Here is an 18,392-nt window from a genome sequence, read left to right as displayed (position 1 = left end):
CGAGCTTGGGTGTTGCAGCACAAATGGTTATGGAAATGTGTAAACCAGCGACTTTGGGGTCTCCTGACAAATGGTGCTGGAAACCACAAGTACAGGAGAGTCTCTTGGGGCTGCTTCCAACTGCTGGTGGGAATGAATTCAAAAAAAGTCAAAACCATGAGGTCAACATAGCTCTGGTTTCATAGGTTCTACTGGTCTACTGGCCCTGCACCAGTATCCCTTCAGGACAGGATGTGGGATGTGGCTGTGGGGAGCTGGTTACAGACCTGCAGGTTCGCATCGTGATTCATCCTTTCTTCTCCCTGTTCCCAGCTGTATTCTACTATGCTGGTCATGGGTATGAACATTTGGGGAGGAACTACATGGTCCCTGTTGATGCTCCACAACCCTACGCCCCTGAGAATTGCATCAGCGTCCAGAGGATCCTCCAAAAGATGCAGCAGCAGCAGACAGCCCTGAACCTCATCCTGCTGGACACCTGCAGGAAATGGTAGGGTGCTCTTCCCCCTTCTGTGCCTGGGATGGGCAGAGCGTGACGTTTTGAGAGGTTGGGGGATAACAGCAGCTCTACACAACCACCTGGGGTGGGTTACTGGGGCCATGTCCCCCATTTTGCTGCTGAGCCCAGGCCTCTGTCAAAGTTTATTGGGCTGTGTCATAAAATCAGCAAGACTGCTAAGTCTTGCAGGATCTTCTGGGAAGCCCAGTTGGTCATGTATTTGGTGCAGAGAGCATCAGATGCTGCCTGAGGTCTGCTGGAGAGAAGAGGCTGGAGACCTTCCCTTTTTTTTTTTTTTTTTTGCTGTCGCTTTCTGAGGTGCCAAATGTGCAGTGGCTGCAGTGGTGTTTCAGCCCTTGGGGCTCCTGAGGTGGCCAAGCCACCCCCAGCTCACCCACTCTCCTGCCCCTGGGGAAGGGGCATGCTCCCCACCCCAGCCCCACCACGCTTGCCCTTGCCCAGCTGATTTACCCACACCGAGCCAACCCATTACCTGCTGAACACGGACACCTTCCCCGCAACTGCCTGAAGCTACGGGGAACATTAAGAAGCTGCAGTTCTTTCCAGAAGCTGGAGATAAAAATTTCCTTTTCTGGTACATGCAGAAGAAAGCAGCCACCTGATTCAGCTTTCACAGTAATATTCTAATCTGCCACAGGCATATTATTTACCGAAATGAAAACTCACAATTGAGGTTACCAAATACACTTATATAAAGCCTTTCAGAGCAACAGCACATCAGTTGGTAGGGGCTGCTGCTAGAAACTAAGGTTTCTTTGTTTCTTAGCAGCAGATGATTTCCTCTCCTAGGACAATTATGTAGCCTAATTGTCTGTAATAATCATCGGTGAGAATAGAGGGTGGCAACCTTCCCTTTTTTTTTTTTTTTTTTGAGAATGAAGAAGCCTGGCAAACTCAGGCAAGTGGCCTAAACCTGCAGAGGGCTGGCTCTGCCCTGGCATCAATTCTTGGCTGAAACTCAGCATAGGGCTTGTTTTTCTGTGCTTCAACCCCCTGCCCTGCACCACCTGTCCCTGGCAGGCTCTATCAGCATCTTGCTGGCCTCAGACTTCCATGGTGCATGTTTCTCTGGCTGCTTTTTTTTTTTTAGCATCTCAGCAAGAAGAGGGGGAAATTATTTTAAGTCATGCTACATCATTTTTACTGGCCTTAAATGCTTCTGAAGTGGGACCCAGGCCACTGCTTAGGTCAGGGATTGGCTTTTTCCCTCTGTCTGTGAAAAGCCCATCATCCTCCCTTGGCCTGCAAATCTCTGTCCTGCAGTTTATGGGCTGCAGAAAATGACTACTTGCCCATCTTTAGCAGAGGTAAGTAGACTATTACAGTAGAAGCCATCATTATTTCATTTATTTTGGTCTCCTGAGGCAGATTTACAGGTCAGGAAAGACCTGGAGGGCAAATGCAGGAAAGTCTCCCTCTTCCTTCTGTGGTACCTACACTAAGAATCAGAAAGACAACAAGGATTTTGATACCGCTGCCCTGAAGCAGCTACCAGCTCCTGGAAAGATGTTAAATCTTTGATGCCTTTTAGCTGCAGAGGTAGGCATGCTCACTTTGAATAGCTTATGAGCTGCCTGTGCTGGGACTTATCCTGCTCTGAGTTGCCACCATCGCTGGAGCTTGCTGTCCCTTGATACCTGCCCCAAACGCCCTGGAGTGAAGCATCCATCCCCTTCCTCCCTCCGGCTTGCTGCAGACACTGAGAGCAGAGCGAGTTCCCCCAGCACATGCAGCAGCACCTTGCTGTTCTCCCCAGCATGATACTGGGCAGGGGACAGCTTGCAGCCAAGATGGAGCAGTCATTGCAGATGCACAGGTGGAGATGGGCTAGTGTGCCCCCGGGCTGCTGGTAGCCTGTCTGAGGGCAATGTGGGGATGTGGAGGCTGCACGGGGACTGCTAACACGAATGGCAATGATCTATAAAATAGCTTTTGAGCTGATGTCTCCTTTCTTGGCATCGCCAGCAGTTTCCGTGCTTAGTGGAGTCTTAACGGCGCTTTGGGAAAAGGATGTGATGTGACATCTACTGTGACGTTGTTCAGCTCTTTTTCTCTCTCCCACCCCAAGATCTCACACTTCTTTCCTCCTCTCCCACAGCAAGCACAGCACTTAGTGCAGGAGGTGTTATCCTCACCCCAGGCTTGCAGGGGGTTGCTGTAGAAGCTCTCCTGAGCTCATTTTTCTTGAGAAGTCACTGTTTCAGCTCAGCATAGAGTTTGGATTTCATGGCTGTCTATGTTTACACCGATCCTTAAAACAGAGCTCCTGGGGCCTCTTTTCCCAATGCCTTTCGGTTGGAGTGATGCTGTGAGTCTGCTGAAGGTTCGCTCAGCTGTGCACAGGCCAGGAGGAGCTGTGTCTGCACTAAGAGGGATCTCATCCTGAGTATCTCTTCACCCCTATGTTGGCATCAGAAATGCCAAGGCGATGAGAAACATGTCCTCCTTTGCCGAGTGGTAGCAGATGTTCAGCTTCAGCAGAGGAGGAACCAGGAACAAGGAGCTTGTGTTTAGCCTCGTACATTTATGTGCTGATTTCAGGTGGATGCAGTTGCCTCTTCCTGGAATTCCTACAATGTGCGGCTTAGGTTAGAAGGACACCATTTCCTGTCTGGGATGCAGATGAGCGCTGGGTTGCGTGAGATGTGCTGTGTAGATGAGGCTTTTGTGGGGCCTGAAGCAGGAGGGAGTGCTGCCACCTTCTCTGCTGTCAGGTCTGTCCTTGTGTTTGGTCACCATCTGGAAATCTTCTTGTAAGTTCCAGCCCCTGCTGAAATTTGCCTTCTGCTGGGGCAGGACACCATGCCCAGCGTTTCCACTGCATGTAGCTCCAGCCTTGCTGGAGCTGTGGATGCCTGCTGGGGCCATCACGAAAGGTTCGCATCAACTCATGTCTGCAGAGCCTCGGGTGGGTATCCCCAGCAGGGGGACAACAGGACCTCAGTTTTTTTTAGGATCCCATATCTCATTTCTCCTCAGAGCTGGAATCACAGATTTCTGCATTCATTTAGGAGTAGCTGAGGGGCAGATTTTAGAGTTTATCTCCTTTTCCATATTTTCTTTTCTGATCATCTTTAGAAAACTTACACAAACCAGATGAATCCTGCCATTAAACATCTCCAGACTGCGCCACCAGCAGTAGGTGAAGTGCTGGCTGCTTGCAATACACCCGTCCATTCTGCTCTCCTTAGCACGCCAGCTTCAGCCCCAGGAAACTGGAACTGAGTTGCACCAAATAACACTGCCTCTGTGCTTGGCTCTCACCCCCGTGCGACTGGGTGCAGCTCCAAGTCACTGGTGTAAGCTGGAGGCAGCCAGTCCCCACACAGTTCAGTCTTGCTGCAGTCAGATGGGCAAGGTTTGGCCATTCGGTGCAACCATAATATCTTTTTCGGTGGAAACCAGGACTGTCACCCTGGATCTACCTGAGCTTGAACATAAGAGAGACTATGCTCATTGAGCTGTATCTAGCCCAGGGTGCCAGGACCAGTTTTGGGCTTCAAGACCTGGGTGTGTGTCCTGATCCCATCTCTCAGTGAGGTCTGGAGGTGTGCTGTGGTGTCCTGGGGCAGAAAATGTGTGCGTGGGCTGGAAGGGAGCTGTGGGGCACGCCAGACCCCTGGGACAGGCAGCTGAGCTGTAACCATGCGATGTGTGCACCTCTGAGTGAACCCTGTGTGCTCTGCACTGTGCTGCAGCCTGGATTTGCCACCAGCCAGCCGCAGGAGGGAGGAGATATGGTTGCATGCACAGCTACGGGTTTGCTTGCAAGGCAGGGAGCAGCTCACCACTGCAGAGAGGTCACAACTGGCCTTATCTACTGGTTCGGGTACCTTATCTGTGGTTCGGGTTTTTTGTAGGACTCCAAGCTTTAGGCTCTGTTGTTGGGTGGTTATATTTGATGTGAGGGTTGATCTTACTGCCATCCATAGGAGATGGACTCGGTGGAGCACACGGGCTCTGTCCCCTCCAGACACCGCTGGCAGGTGTCATCAACACTGATCTGTGCCTTCATCTCCTCTTCCAGGTACAACCCGGAGTGTGCCCTCTCCCAGGTGCAGCCACTGGAGCCCTGGGGCAATACCATTTACGGCTATGCCACGTAAGTGCATTTTGCTGTGTCCTCACCATGACACAGGAACAAATGCTGGCACAGCCATATCTCCTCACACCCCCTCATGCGTGCTGCCTTTGGAGGCTTGAGAAAAAGCTTTGCTCATGTTTCTTCTGGCTCTCACCCTCCATCTCTAGCATTTCCCATTCAGGCACTTCTTCCTCCTGCCATTGCTAGTGGCAGCCTGTGCATCAGTTACAAGTTACATGTGAAGGTGGCATCAGCTCCTGGAATCTGTCCTTCCATGCCTGTACCTGATTCCCAAGGCACTTGTGCCATGAGCGTGTCACCTGAAGCTTTCTGAGATGAGGATGAGCGTTACTTACTGCTCCAGTGCCAGTTCCACTGGCTTTTCAACTGCTGTCACACACCTAGACTGACAAAAGAGGCTGTGCTCTTCTCTCCTGCCCCCTCCACTGCTTTTTCCCATCCCATGCCTTTCCCCTGCTCTCCTGTGGCAAAACCAAGCACTGTGCTCTGTTGCATGAGGAACAAACTCAAACTCAGCCAGCAGAGTCTAGACGGAGTGAACAAGCCCTGACTCACCCCCAGGGCTTCGTGCCTGTTGCAGAAATGTGAGGAAAAGTCCTTACTCTTGCAGGAGTGAAGATGCAGAAGCCTATGAGTTGCAGGATGGGGAGTTCAGCTCTGGGATCTTCATGAAATATCTGAAGAAGCATATTCTGCAGGAAAAGAAGGTTACACACATGCTGGAGGATGTGTTAGAAGGTAAAGGAGTACTTTTAACCCAAGCCAGAAAACACTTACTTCAGTCGCAGGGGTGAGAACAGTTATCGGCAGAAACCAAGTGGCCACCCCAGCCCAGCCATCCCAGCAAGGGTGAGAGTGAGGGTCAGCACCTCTGATCCCCTTCCCTAAAAAACAAATCACAGGCCATGACCCATGTGAGCTTTTAATAACCTGGCAGCTGTAAGGAGATGTTCACGTAGGGTATGAAATGATACATAAGGAATAAATAAATAAGGGAATGATAAATAAGGAACCTGGAGTGACCCTTGTGCCTCCAAACTCTCTCCCCTAGACATTGGCCGGGATCCCTTGGTCACTGGGAAGCAGGTGATGGAGATCAAACACACTCTGAAGGAAGCTCGGTCCCTGACAGACCCGATCTGCCCCTTGGGAGCAGCTGCCAAGCACTGGGGACGCAGTCACGGTGAGCCAAGCAGGGCACAAGGAGGGCTACTGGGTAGGGGGGAGGAGAGGGCTGGGGTTCCCCGTGCCCCTCGGGGACACTAGTCTGCAGGGGGGTGTTGGTGGTACCCCCTGAGGAGCCAAGGACCACCAGGTGCTGACGCCAGTGTGCTTTCCCTTCCAGAGCCGCTGAGCAAAATAGTGTCCTTCTCCTGCGGGGCGCAGGTGGAGCTCTGCTTCCACCGACTCTTCTCCAACATGATGTACGTGTGTGCCAAGCTGCAGCCACCCCCAGCCCACGTCACTGATGCCCGTCTCTTGCTCTGCCGACCCACCGTGAGTCCTCCGGCAGAAATGCCAGTCCCCTTCCCCTCAATTCCCACTGGGCTTCTTCTCCTGGGGCAGAGAGGGAGGGGGTTACAGTGAGCCCAAAGGGTCCCGAGGGCTGGAAAGCACTGGACCCACGTGGAAAAGGATCCCCTTCTCTGCTGACTCCGATGCAAATAATCCTCTCTGCAAACACCTCTTTGAGTGTTCCTTCCACGCATCAGTGCCCCAGAGGCTGCCTGCCCTGCTTCTAATGCATCACAAAATAGATTTTGTGCCAGTTGTGATGCCTTTAACCAGTTACTCCTCACACCGATTTCTGGCCTGCCTGATTAAATCATTGCCTTTAATCTGACTGAGATGAAGAGCCTTTCTGTTTTCCATGTTTGGAAGCAGATTTGGCTTTTTGAATGATGCTGTGCTAATACATCTTCATACAGTAATAGATCCTCCTGTACTTGTTCCCAGTTGAGCCGTACCAGCTTCCTTGCACTCTTTCTCCCATCTTTCCTAACAGACCACGTGCCCAGCATGGTCTTTTCTGGTGATCTCCATGCCACCTCTAAGGATTTAATTTGCTGATCCTTTACACTAACCATCTTCCTCATTTTCTGTAGTCCTTCCGCTGAAGCATAGCGTGCCTGTGGTGGATTTTTCAGCCCTTGCTGCTCGCAGAGGGATGCTGCCCCTAAGCACGTTGTGGTCACTGATGCAGAGTGGTGCATCCAGCAGGAGGTTTGGAGCCTGATTCTGCCCGTTACCAAGCCGGAGCATCGCTTCCACTTGTGAGCTCCCCGACCACGCATGAAAATTGTGTGTGTGTCTGTGCATGTTTGTGTGCATCCACCCCACATCAGCAACTGTGGGGAAAGGAGTACCCAGACACTTGCTCCTGCGTCTGGAGCTGTCTCAAGAGGGATTAGGGAGACCAAAAATGGACCTCAGTAGAGCCATGGCAATAGGATGCCCATTCCTGTCCTGCTCTGCAGCACTGCTAACTCACACTGACCTCCAGTGGTATCTGCTGATGTGGCAGCACATCCTTACATCAGATTGCAATTCATTTGCCCCATATTAGACAACCTCAGCGAGGCCACCTGCTCTCACTGTGGGACCACAGAGAGATGTGAGGGTGTCTGCAGGAGGGCACCCAGCTCCTTTCAGGATTGGGATGAGCTGGCCATGTGTCATTATGCCAGCCCTCCTCAGGGATGCCGAGGGGAGCTGGGGGACCAGCTGAGACAACCTTGCATTGCTGCGATGTGGGAGCTGGAGGTTGAAGCCCAACAAAAGCTTGATGTGAGGTGCATGTTGTAAGCCCTAGGGAGTGAACCCAGGGAGCTGTTTCATTGAGGAAATGGTAGTTTTCCCATCATTTACTGTGTTCTGCCTATAAAAATGACAAGCAGAGAGCCTGGGCTTGCTGTAGGGCTTGCCAGAGATAATTACAGTGACATTTTCTAGCATGAATCCATTTCTTTAATTGTCCAGTGGTAGTGTTCTCTCCCATGCTGTATCTTGCCTGGCTTGCGTTTTTGCTTGACAAGTGCTGTCTTCAGAGAGAGAGGACATACATTGGAAGGAATGATGCTGAGAGTTAACATGTTCCCATTTTTTGCTCTGTACTGTTTAAACACTTACTTTTTTTTTAAACTGTTATGTTGGATCTCCTTGTTTTCAAGTCACTTGATCTGGAGCTGTTTGGTTTAATGGCCTCTCCAGTAACCCTTTTTCTCCAAGTTATTTAGAATATTTGAAACTAGGCCAGCCAAAACTCTGGCCTTGCTAATTTCTGGGCATCATCTTCATTAAAAAATGCATTCCACCATGGGGAAATGTTTATAAATAATTATGAATGGGCTAAAAAACTAATTTAGAACATCATTTTCTCTGTTTCCTGACTCTTATATAGCCAGAAATGATAAAGGAGACTAATGGAAGGAAATACTTGCCTGCATGCACTGTAATTGGATTGTGGAAGTCATTGGCACAGGAGACTATTGAGACTGGGAATTTAGCAGAGTGCAGATACTTGTGGATAACGAGCTTCTGTCAGCCAAGGAGCTTTGAATCTCACATGCCAGGGCTTTAATTGATCCCTTGAGATTAGATTGCTCCTTGCCCAGGTGAATGTCTTGAAGGTCATCAGGCTGGAGAGCTGTGTTCCTGTGGGACACAGCCCTGCAGATACGAGAGGTCCAGGAGAGCTGATGGATTTTCAAGGCTCCTGATGAAGAGGGAGTCAAGCAAAGGCAGCAGGAGGCCTTCATGGACGTGCTGGGGGCTCCTAACTGAGCTGATACATGAAAAGGAGATGTGCAAGAGGTGGAAGCTAGGGCAGGTGATGTAGGAGGACTATAGAGATGTGGTTCAAGCAGGTAGGCATGGGGTTAGGAAGGTCAAAGCCCATCTGTGGTGAGAACAAGAAGGGCTTCTACAGATGTACCAGCAGCAAAGGAAAGGCAAGAGAAAATAAGGGCCCCACTGCTAAATATGACAGCGTCCCTCGTGACACAGGGCATGGAAAAGGCTGAGGTACTTGATGCCTTCTTCACCTTAGTCTTTACTGGTCAGACTGGCCTTCAGGACTCCCAGGCCTCTGAGACCTGGGGAAAGGTCTGGAGCAAGGAAGACTTACATGTGGTAGAGGAGGACCAGGTCAAGGAGCACTTAAACAAACTGGACGTACACAAGTCCATGTGACCTGATGGGATGCATCCACAAGAGCTGACAGAGCTGGCAATGAGACTGTGACGCCACACTTCATCAGTTGATGGTGGTCTTCCTGAGGCCTGGAAGAAAGCCAGTGCCACTCCTGCCCTCCAGAAGGGCAGGAGTGAAGATCTGGGTAGCTACAGGCTGGTCAGCCTCACCTTGATCCCTGGTAAGGTGATGAAGGCAATAGTCCCTGAAGCCATTTCTAAACACGGCAAGGACAAGAAGATGGCTGGCAGTAGTCAGCAGAGATTACACAGGGGAAGCCATGCCTGATAACCTGAGAACCTTCTGCATCAAAACGATGAGCTCAGTGGATGAGGGGAGGGCAGTTGATATGGTTTATCTTGATTTAGCCAGGCTTTCAACACTCTCCTGTAAAATCCTCACGGACGAGCTGCTGAGATAACAGAATAGATAAGTAGATGGTGAAGTGGACTGAAAACTGGCTCAACTGCCAGGCTCAAAATGTTGTGATCAATGTCATGAAGTCCAGCTAGAGGCCACTAAGGGGGAGCCCCAGACTTCAGTACTGGGGCCAGTACTGGTTCATGTCTTCATTAATGATCTGGGTGATGGAGCAGAGCATACCATCAGCAAGTTTGCTGCTTACACAAAACTGGGAGGAGCAGCTGATGCACCAGACAGTTGTGCAGGGACATGGACAAGCTGGAGAAATGGGCCAACAGGAATCTTATGAAGTTCAACAAAGGGAAGTGCAAAGTCCTGCATCCGAGAAGGTCAACATGTACAGGCTCAGCTGTGAGTCAACAGGCTGGAAATCAACTTGATGGAAAAGGCCTTGGGGGTCCTGGTAGACACCAAGCTGACCACTGTCTGTGCCTGCACAGTAAAAAAGGCAAATGGATCCTTGGCTGCATTAGGGATGTTGCCAGCAGGTCAAGGGACGTGGCCCATGCCCTTCACTCAGCACTGGTGAGGCGACACTTGGAGTACTGTGTCCAGTTCTGGGCTCCCCAGTGCATAAGAGACATGGCCATACTGGAGAGACCACAAAGATGATGAAGCAGCTGAAGCATCTCCCCTGTGAGAGAAGGCTGAGAGAGCTGGGATTGTTCAGTCTGGAGAAGAGAAGGCTCAAGAGGATCTCACCAGTCTATATAAACACCTGCAGGGAGTGTGCAAAGAGGCTGGAGCCAGGCTCTTCTCTCTGCTCAGTGGCAGGACCAGATGGCATGGACACAAATGGAAACACAGGAAATTCGACTTAAAATAAGAGACAACTTTTTTACTCTGAGGGTGATTGAATATGTTATTTCTTTTGGAAAGCCAGGGCTGTGGGAATATTTTCTGTTTTCACTAATGACCTCAGTGATGCACCATAGCTTATTAAATACAACACAGATGCCGTAACACTGGGCGTCTCTTCAAGGTGCTAAAAGGCAGGGTTAGATTTTTTGAGAGATTTGCATAAACTGGAGATGCGATCTGAGGGCAAGGCTGTTACTCAGCAGATGCAGGTTGCTGCATGTGGGCAGGAGCAAGCAGTTGTGTAAGCATTGGGATGGGAAATGACTAGGGTACCAGTTCTGGTCTAAGTCCACAGCAGCTGGGGCAACAAAAGCAGGGCAGAAGACTCTGCCAAGGTTGTAAACAAGAGCTCTGAGATTTGTGGGGGATCCTCTCTGGTTCTCCTCACTGCTGCTGAGGCTGGAGCACTGGGTCCGGTTTTGGGTCCATAGAAAAAAATGCACCAACTAAAGTGCATCCAAAGTAATAAAAGGAAGGAACAAGAGGGTTAGGCAAGAAAAGCAAAAATTGACAGTTAGAGGACCTTCAATATTTGTTTCTAACATGGAAGTAAATCATGGTTTGAATCGCAGTAAGGAAGATCCAGAGTGGACATTTTCACAGTAAAAAGAGTGAATGTCTGGGAAGGGTTTTTCCTAAGGGTGTTACAGAACTGGCACCCCCTTAGAGTATCGGGACGTGCTGCTGTGCGGTGTGACGTGTCACCAAATTGGTGTTGTTTGGGCCACATGATGCCTTTGATCCCTCCTGGTCCATATCCCAGAGGTGAGGGTCCTGGCCTCGGGAACAGGACACTGGCTCAGCCTCGCGTTCAGAAGCAGGTTGGCAGCACATGGCTGGCTGTTGAATCCAAAATCATTGAATAATGCAGTCAGTTAATTAATCTGTCAAGCTGCTGGGAGATCCTCCCTGCGTGGAGGCTGAAGGCACTTTGGGCATTTCCCCACCGCGTTGAGCGTTTGCTCCTTTGCTTCAGGATGGTCCCAAGTCTGTGCCGGAGAGAAATGACACGTCTGCTTTGGATATTCAATGCCTGGGACTGGCTTCCTCCAGGGAGGTTGTGTGGTTCACCCCACGCAAACTTCCTGATGCTTCTTGGCTTTTCGTGAGCTGCGGTTTAACTTGTGGTGGAATAATCTTATGTTTGTGCTGGTCATGTCTGTAGCATGCCAGGTATTCCTGAGGCTGAAAACAAGGGTGGCCCAACCTCAGGGGTCTCAAAATTGCAGCCCAACAAAGAGGTGTTTGGGAGGGATCCAGTGCATTAGCACAGGCCTGAGTATCCCTGCCCTGCCAGCGTTAACACAACTGTCACGGTTTGGGCCATGCCAGCCACTGAAACAAAGGACAGATGCCTCTTTTACTTCTCTCCCCTTCAGAGGAGGGAGAGCATCTCCCTTCAGGGAGGGCAGGATGAGGAGAGAAAAGAGACTTATGAGTTTAAAAAAAGAAACTAAACTAATTAAAGCATTAAGAAAATAATGAAATATGTACAATATATATAAAAAACCATATCAAGATTCCTGGATGATGTCACTGGCAGGCACTGGAGAAGTCCCAGACTGGACTCAGTGATGGACAGGTACTGGATTCTGGATCTGGATTCAGGAACAGGCAGATAAACAGAGAGAGTCCTCCTTGGATGCTGGCCATTGAAAAAAGAGCTGACCCTCTGATCACTCAGCTTTTACGCTGAGCATGGGGCAGATGGGATGGAGTACCCTGTTGGTCAGTTTGGAGTCCCCTCTCCTGCCCCCTCCTCCCCACAAGTGTGACCCCTCTGTGCTTTTCCGCTTCCCACCCTCTGGCAGGGGCACATAACGGGGTGAGCTGGCCTTGGTTGTTGCAGCAATAAGTATAAGGAAGAGCCTCCCTACACACCATTCCTTGGCATTGACTGTAAACAATCAGGTCTTACCATTCTGGACACGGATACCATTGGAAAAATATGCCATTGATTTCAGAGAGTTCAGTTAGTTATAAGAGGTTTAACTGAAAAGTAAAATTACCAGAAAGAGAATTGGTTCTGTTTTACCTCAAACCAGGACACCAACTGTGATGTTAATCGCTGAAGATTTGCAGTGCCTGCAGGGGCTGCTAAGACAATTGCAGAGCAGGCACTTGGAGGTCATCTGGTCCAGAGCACATCTGTGTCAGCAAGGAGACAAAAGAGAAGGTGGCCCAACCCCAGCCCCGCTAGGTCCTTGGAGGGGCTGCTCTGGAGAGGCCGCAGGAGTGGGGATGCACCGGGGGAAGGCAGGACTGCAGAAGTCAAGAGACACGTGGGGGAACAGCAATGAGACAGCCATGGAGAAGGCTGGAGGAGAGTGCTGTGGCATCATTAGATATGGGGAAGAGGACTAGTCCCGTTGCAGGAGGCTCATGCTGGGCAGGGCTGGTGGCTTGGGTGTCCTGTCCTTAAGCATGTGCTGGAGGATGGAGCTGGCTGGATGCAGTGAGGCCACTCTGCTCCTTTTTGCAGTCCTGCTGCTGAAGCCCTGCATTGGCGGCATCCAGGCTGATCTGCTTTGTGTCTCTCTGATCTCCAGGTTTAGTTTAAGCTGGCTGCTGGGCAGTGATGGCATTGGGGGGGCCAGAAGCAGGTACCTGGTGTGATGAGCTAGAGCAGGAGAGGGCAGTGTTCATCTGCAATGCGTTGCATCCTGTCTCCTCTTTGGGGCACAGTTCAGGCTGGTGTAAGGAAGCGGGAGAAGGGTCCCTGAGCAGGACAGCTGCTCCATCCCCCTGGGAGCTGGGTCTTCCCTTCATTGGCACTCCCATCTCCCGTTCTGTCAGTGCTGTTCACTGCCCTGATCTTCCCTAAGCTTCCTCCAGTTTATCTTTCCAGTAATGAGTTGCCAAGCATGGAGAAGGGAATTGGCTTTGCTTTGTGCAAAGATAAATGCTATTTCTTCAGCCTGGCTCCGGTGGACCTGCTGGATCAGCTGGTGTTCTGCCAGCCTTGCAAGCAGGGGTGACCCTGATGCCTGCAGATCCCTGTGAGCATTTGGGATCCAACATTTTAGCTTCTACCCGCAATATTCTCCTGGTCAGAAACAAATTGCTTTGGCTACTTTCAGGCAGCAGTTTGGGGAAGGTCTGTAAAGGCTACGAGAGCTCCCAGGACTTCTCTGCAGTGTCCTCACAGCCTCCTCCATCAGCATGCACAGTGCAACTTCTCCTGCCAACAGTGAGAAAGGTTTCAAGGGCAGAACCCACCTCACTTGCCACTGGCTTTTCATGTGGCTGTGGTGACCCTGCCCAGGCTGCTCAGCTCCCATGGCCAAAGCTGGGCTGGCACATCTAGTGTTGGCCAAGCCAGGGTGACAGGATCAGGCCATGGCAGCTGCTGAAGCCAGCTGGCAGAGGGAAGCACCTTCTCCTGGAAGAGGCTGGTGGACTGTGGGTTGTCACCCATCCTAGAGGGGTCAGATCCAAAGCAAGATGCTATTTCATCCCTTATTCCCTTCTTGTGCTATTAGTGCCTCCAAGACCATGACATCATTACTTAAGAGGATCTCATAGAGACAGGGCAGTTTTGGATAAGTTTGAGTAATTCAGCAAGAATTGACAGATGTGGATGGCAGGGGGGTAACTCGGCACCTGGCACAGCTCAGAGCTTCCTCCAGCTACGCCCTCAGAAAACTTGTTCCCTCCTCAACACTTCCCACCTCTTACACTGCAGGTGGTTGTGATGCTGGCTGTTCCTGCCATCTACTCTGCTGGAAATCCCATTAAAACACACCTTCCCTGGTAGATGCCCTCAGGGGATGTTCAGCTAGGTCTTCCCATTGATATGTGTAAGGCAGGCGTGTAAAATCTCTGTATTTCTGTTGCTTGCACTCTGGAGTAGGGCATTTCCACCAGCCAAAGTGTCAAGTGCACAGGCCAGCCGCGGGCGCTGCGGTGTGCAGAGAAGCAGCAGTCTGACGGGCGGTTGCATGTCCATGCCTGGGCTCATGCTGAAATTTCCTTGCATTTCCTCTTGTTTTCCTGACCCAGGAGACGGTGGATGTGGCTGTCCTGAAAGAGAGCCGACCAGACCATGTGGAGTCTCTGCTTGCCTCTGTGTACAAGCGGGAGGAGCTGGACTGTGTCTTCCAGCTTTGTGGACTACAGAAAATTCAGGTAAATCTCTGTGGTTCTCCTGCAGCCCCACATAACTGGCTCCCCATCCCCACTGGCGTGAGCTGGATGTGCCCTTCCATGTGTCTCAGGACTCCCTGCAGGCAATGCCCAGCATACTCGTGTCAGTGGAACATCTGGATCACTGTTAGAGGAGCTCGTTTATCTCAAAGGCACAAACACCAACATCTTTCTCTTGGTTCACTCTGTCCTTCCATGCTGCCAGGCCAGGGAGGCTGTTCTTTGCCTGTGTCAGCCTAGCAGAGACCAGACTAGCCCAAAAAGTTCAGATGAAGGATGCCTTGCTAGGCTGTGTGCCTGAGAGATGGGCTCATGAGCTGTCCAGGATCTCAAGCAGCGGGAGGGTTTATCCTCTGCCATCAGGGTGACACGACCAAGCCTGATCCAAGCTTGGCACACTTCAGAAGTTTCTCAGACTATTTAAAGACCACTAGAGAGGCACAATTGCTAGTCCCCTGGCTTGTGTCCTCCAGCAGATTCTCTCTCCCCAAATAGAAGTGTGCACCTTATTCCTCATTTGATTTTTTCTTTCCCCTCTAACACACAGCCAGTGGACCTTGCCAGCTGCTTCTCTGCTCTGCTCCATGCAGGCTCACACTGAGCACTGCTCTCAAGCTGCTGCCTGGATCTGCCTACAACGAGCTCCGTTTGCTGAGTGCGTGACGTGCCTCGGCATATGGCAGCTCTTTCAGTCCTTGATTGTTCCTGGAGCTCTTTTCTGAACTCTTCCCAAGCATTCAGCACTGCTTTTAAGTGCAGATGCGAGTCCTGGACTCTACATTGCCTGCCAAAATCTTCTTCTTGCTCCATTATACATCTCCCTACTTTGTACAGCCAGGCATCCCAGGCACAGCCCCACACTAGGGGTTCGCATTCAGGGATTTCGCTGCCATGAATTTACCAGTAAATGGTTATTTACTGATTTCTTCACCATCTTTTATAAAAACCTAAAATAGTGCTAGACTGTGAATGGATCCCTGTGAAGCACTGCTGTTTAAACCTGTTGGTTTTTGCTGGGTGATGTGTGTTTTATTTTAAGTGGTTCATATCCCTCCCCTTGCACACTGTTTTCTCCCGTGTGCAGCAGTCCCGTGCCGTGGCCCGGACAGATGTCGCAGCTTCCTCACGTGAGTGCAGCTTGCCTAGGGGCAGTTCCCTCCTGCTCCCCTGCACCAGTGTCCTGGGGATGATGCTCCTGATGACACTGCCTTGAGGGGGCTGATGAGGTCCCAAGTGAGATGGCCTGATTTCAGGAGAAGTCCTGAAATCCAGAAACTATGGCTCAGGCCCACAAACGTCATGAGCATGTGTAACAGTTCATTTTCTCTGGCAGTAGCGCTGCTCAGTCCTGCCACAGCATGGGGCTGCGAGCCTGCAGAACAGCCAGCCAAGTCTCATTTTCGCTGACAGCAGCAACAACGAAAAAGCTCTGCCTCAGGTCTTCGTCTCCAATTCACTTTGTGTCTTTCTCTCCCCTTCCAGACAGACGTGGTCCTGCAGTTGGATTTGCATTACACCCAGCTGAGCACAAAGCAGAGGACTTGTGAAAGCCTGCAAACAACCCTCCAGAAATCTCTGCTGGGGCAGTTTTTCAGCCAGAGTAGTTGCTCCCAGCCAAACTGCCTGAGAACTCCTGCCCGCGCAGGCAGCGTCTGCCGCTGGGATGGGTCGGTGCTGGGCACGGACCCAAAGGGACAAGCATCTCTGAGGACAGGCTCTGGCCACAGCTTGCCCAGCAGTGACCCTTCCAACTCCAGCACCGAGCCAGAGGAAAACGATGAAAGTGACCTGTCTGGGCTCTGCTCGGCCCTGCTCCACGCTGGCCCAGGGCAGGACTGCCCCTGAGCCCAGCCTCGGCAACAGTTATTCCAGTGCTGAATAGATCAGAATCCATCAGCTGCTTTCCAGCCTCAGCGGTTGCCCTGTCCAAATGAGGCCAAGGCTGCTTTTTCGGAAAGGTTTCTCCCACCTGTGCCCTGTGGTGTGCGGAGCCCAAAGCTCGCTGGGAATAACCCCTGTCCTGGGGGAGTGGTGGGTTCGGCAAGGAGTCATTGCCAGGTGGCCCTGTCCTCCACCAGCCATGACGAGTCAGAACATTTCCAGACAAAACCCAGCATTGCTTAAAGTCAAGGGCTCAGGCTGATGTTTTCTGCAGATTAGGCTTTGCCTGAGAGCAAACCTCGCAGCGTTAAAGGTGTTAAGAAGCACTACAGACCTGTGCTGCGGCAGCGGCGCGGCCTCAGAACCCAGCTGCGACTGCTGACTCTGGCTGCACTTGTGCGTGGGACACGAGGCTTGAACGAGGGACCCAGATAGAAGGGTGTGAATCTACAAGCTCTCCCCTGCCTCGCAGCATGGTTTTCTTTCCTTGTGAGTCCTGCCTGGGTCAAAGCAGGTGTTAAGTTATGCATTTATGTATTTCTAAAGAATGTATTTATACTTGAGGCAAGACAATTTCTTGCCAAGAAGAGGAAGGTCGGGTGTTCTGTCAAGTGTGTGTTTACAATGAAGGCTGGTTTTCCATCAGTGGAAAAGCCACCGGACAGGTGCGCTTCCACGTGCCCCATGGTACACAGGGGCATTAAAGACTGTTAAGTCCTGTGCAGTCCTGAGTTCCTCTCAGATGCAGAATTTCCTACATGTGTGAGGTGGAGAAGACAAAGATGGAACAGGAAGGGCCTCAAAAAAGTCATTAATAATGACTGAGCAGATTTTATATCTAAGTGCCTTGTCTCTTTGCACTCACTGTGGGCAACCTAAAGCACTACCTTTTGTGGAAAACCAGTTGTCCAGAGAGAGCCACAGATGAGCAGGGCCCAAAGGACAACACAAGTGGGTGCAGTCCCTGCTTTCTTTTCTAATACTTGTTTGATAAAAGTTTGAGTGTAGCTCCACGTGATTGCTCAGCAAGGGCCCAAGAGGGGGCGCCAACAGTTCAACAGGAGCCAATGGCCCCAAGAAGGTGTGGGATCTCCATCCCTGGAGACGGTTCACTCTGGACTGGGGAAGGTGCTGATGAACTGGTCCAAGCTGTCAGGGTACTGGACCGCCCTGAAACAGCCAGAGGTCCCTTCTGGCTGGTGTGGTCCTGTGAAAGAAAGAACTTGGAGGTCAAAGACTTCTTGAGGTCAAGGATGGTGGGTGGGGAGAGGGTCCAAGCTCTGTCTTCTGTCTTGGTCTAAAAGAGGGTGGAAGCGAGCATTTTCTAAATTTCGGTCCTCCTTCAGCAGTAAAGATACTTGCATCTCTGTCTGCGGTGTCTGTTGCAGCATGGAAGAATATTAAATACTCCCTCCAGATAAACCATCCTACAAGAGCTGGAAACCTGTCCAAAAAGAACAGAGGAGGCTTTTATTCTCCTCACTGTGAGTAGAGCCAAGGGAAGGAGGAGAGGCCCCATCTGGCTGAAGTCTAGAAAGGCTCCTAAGAAAAAATGTAAAGCTAGAAAAAAAATTTTACAGTGTGTAGTTCAAATAAGATGGACCAATAAAGAAGATAAGCCAGAAAATAATAAACTAATTTAAGAGAGAACCAAAGATCAACTCAACACCAGTAGAAACTTAAGACAGGTGGATGGGAATGGCCATGCAGGCGTTTGGGAGGAGCTGGGAGTCTCGTTGCCTCTATGAGGATTATACACACCCTCCTATACTGTTGGGGCAAAATGTGTTTCTGGCTCACATAATCAGGGCAGATGTCATCTCGTGTGAATGTTAATCTCACTCCAAGTTGAGGCTGTTTATTTTTTCTGAATAAAACACTATTGGTGTTTTTGAATCCATAAAGCTTCATGTGGCTCTAAGTTAATTGTCTTTATTTTTCCCTCTAATTGCCAGGGTGTGACTTAGTATTGACCTTATTTTGTCTATACAATACTTAGTACTGACATTATGCTTTGAACTCTAGCTTCTAGGCTCTTAGGTGTGAGGACTGTCTCTTTTTTTTAGGTAACTGCATATTGAAGTTTGGATTTAGAAGGTGGATCAAATGACATAGATAGTATGAAATAATGTGAAATGTGGTGATATGTGGTGATAGGTGAAATGTGTAGATAAAGCGTCAAGATTAATGGTAAATTATCCCTTGGTATTGTAGAGTGTTGCCCTCAGGTGGCTGGGTCAGGCTTAGGAGGTCTCTGGTCCTGGT

General features: G+C 50.5%; 1 protein-coding gene across 1 annotated transcript in view; it reads left to right on the top strand.

The window, feature by feature from the left end:
- The window catches only part of LOC106899718 (mucosa-associated lymphoid tissue lymphoma translocation protein 1-like), a 31,086-nt gene extending 13,059 nt beyond the window's left edge, over nucleotides 1-18,027 (top strand). The window contains exons 9-15 of the mRNA XM_014961606.1: nucleotides 313-490; nucleotides 4,548-4,622; nucleotides 5,236-5,363; nucleotides 5,677-5,808; nucleotides 5,971-6,122; nucleotides 14,103-14,228; nucleotides 15,729-18,027. Coding sequence (XP_014817092.1) covers nucleotides 313-490; nucleotides 4,548-4,622; nucleotides 5,236-5,363; nucleotides 5,677-5,808; nucleotides 5,971-6,122; nucleotides 14,103-14,228; nucleotides 15,729-16,091 — 1,154 coding nt within the window. The 3' untranslated portion in view covers nucleotides 16,092-18,027. The remainder of the gene's footprint in view (nucleotides 1-312; nucleotides 491-4,547; nucleotides 4,623-5,235; nucleotides 5,364-5,676; nucleotides 5,809-5,970; nucleotides 6,123-14,102; nucleotides 14,229-15,728) is intronic.
- Nucleotides 18,028-18,392: the final 365 nt, after the last annotated feature.

This window comes from Calidris pugnax, unplaced genomic scaffold (assembly GCF_001431845.1).
Source record: "Calidris pugnax isolate Ruff unplaced genomic scaffold, ASM143184v1 scaffold492, whole genome shotgun sequence".
In the NCBI taxonomy this organism is placed as follows: domain Eukaryota; kingdom Metazoa; phylum Chordata; class Aves; order Charadriiformes; family Scolopacidae; genus Calidris; species Calidris pugnax.
The sequence above is the reverse complement of the archived record's forward strand: the minus strand, read 5'-3'. Positions and strand labels throughout refer to the sequence as shown.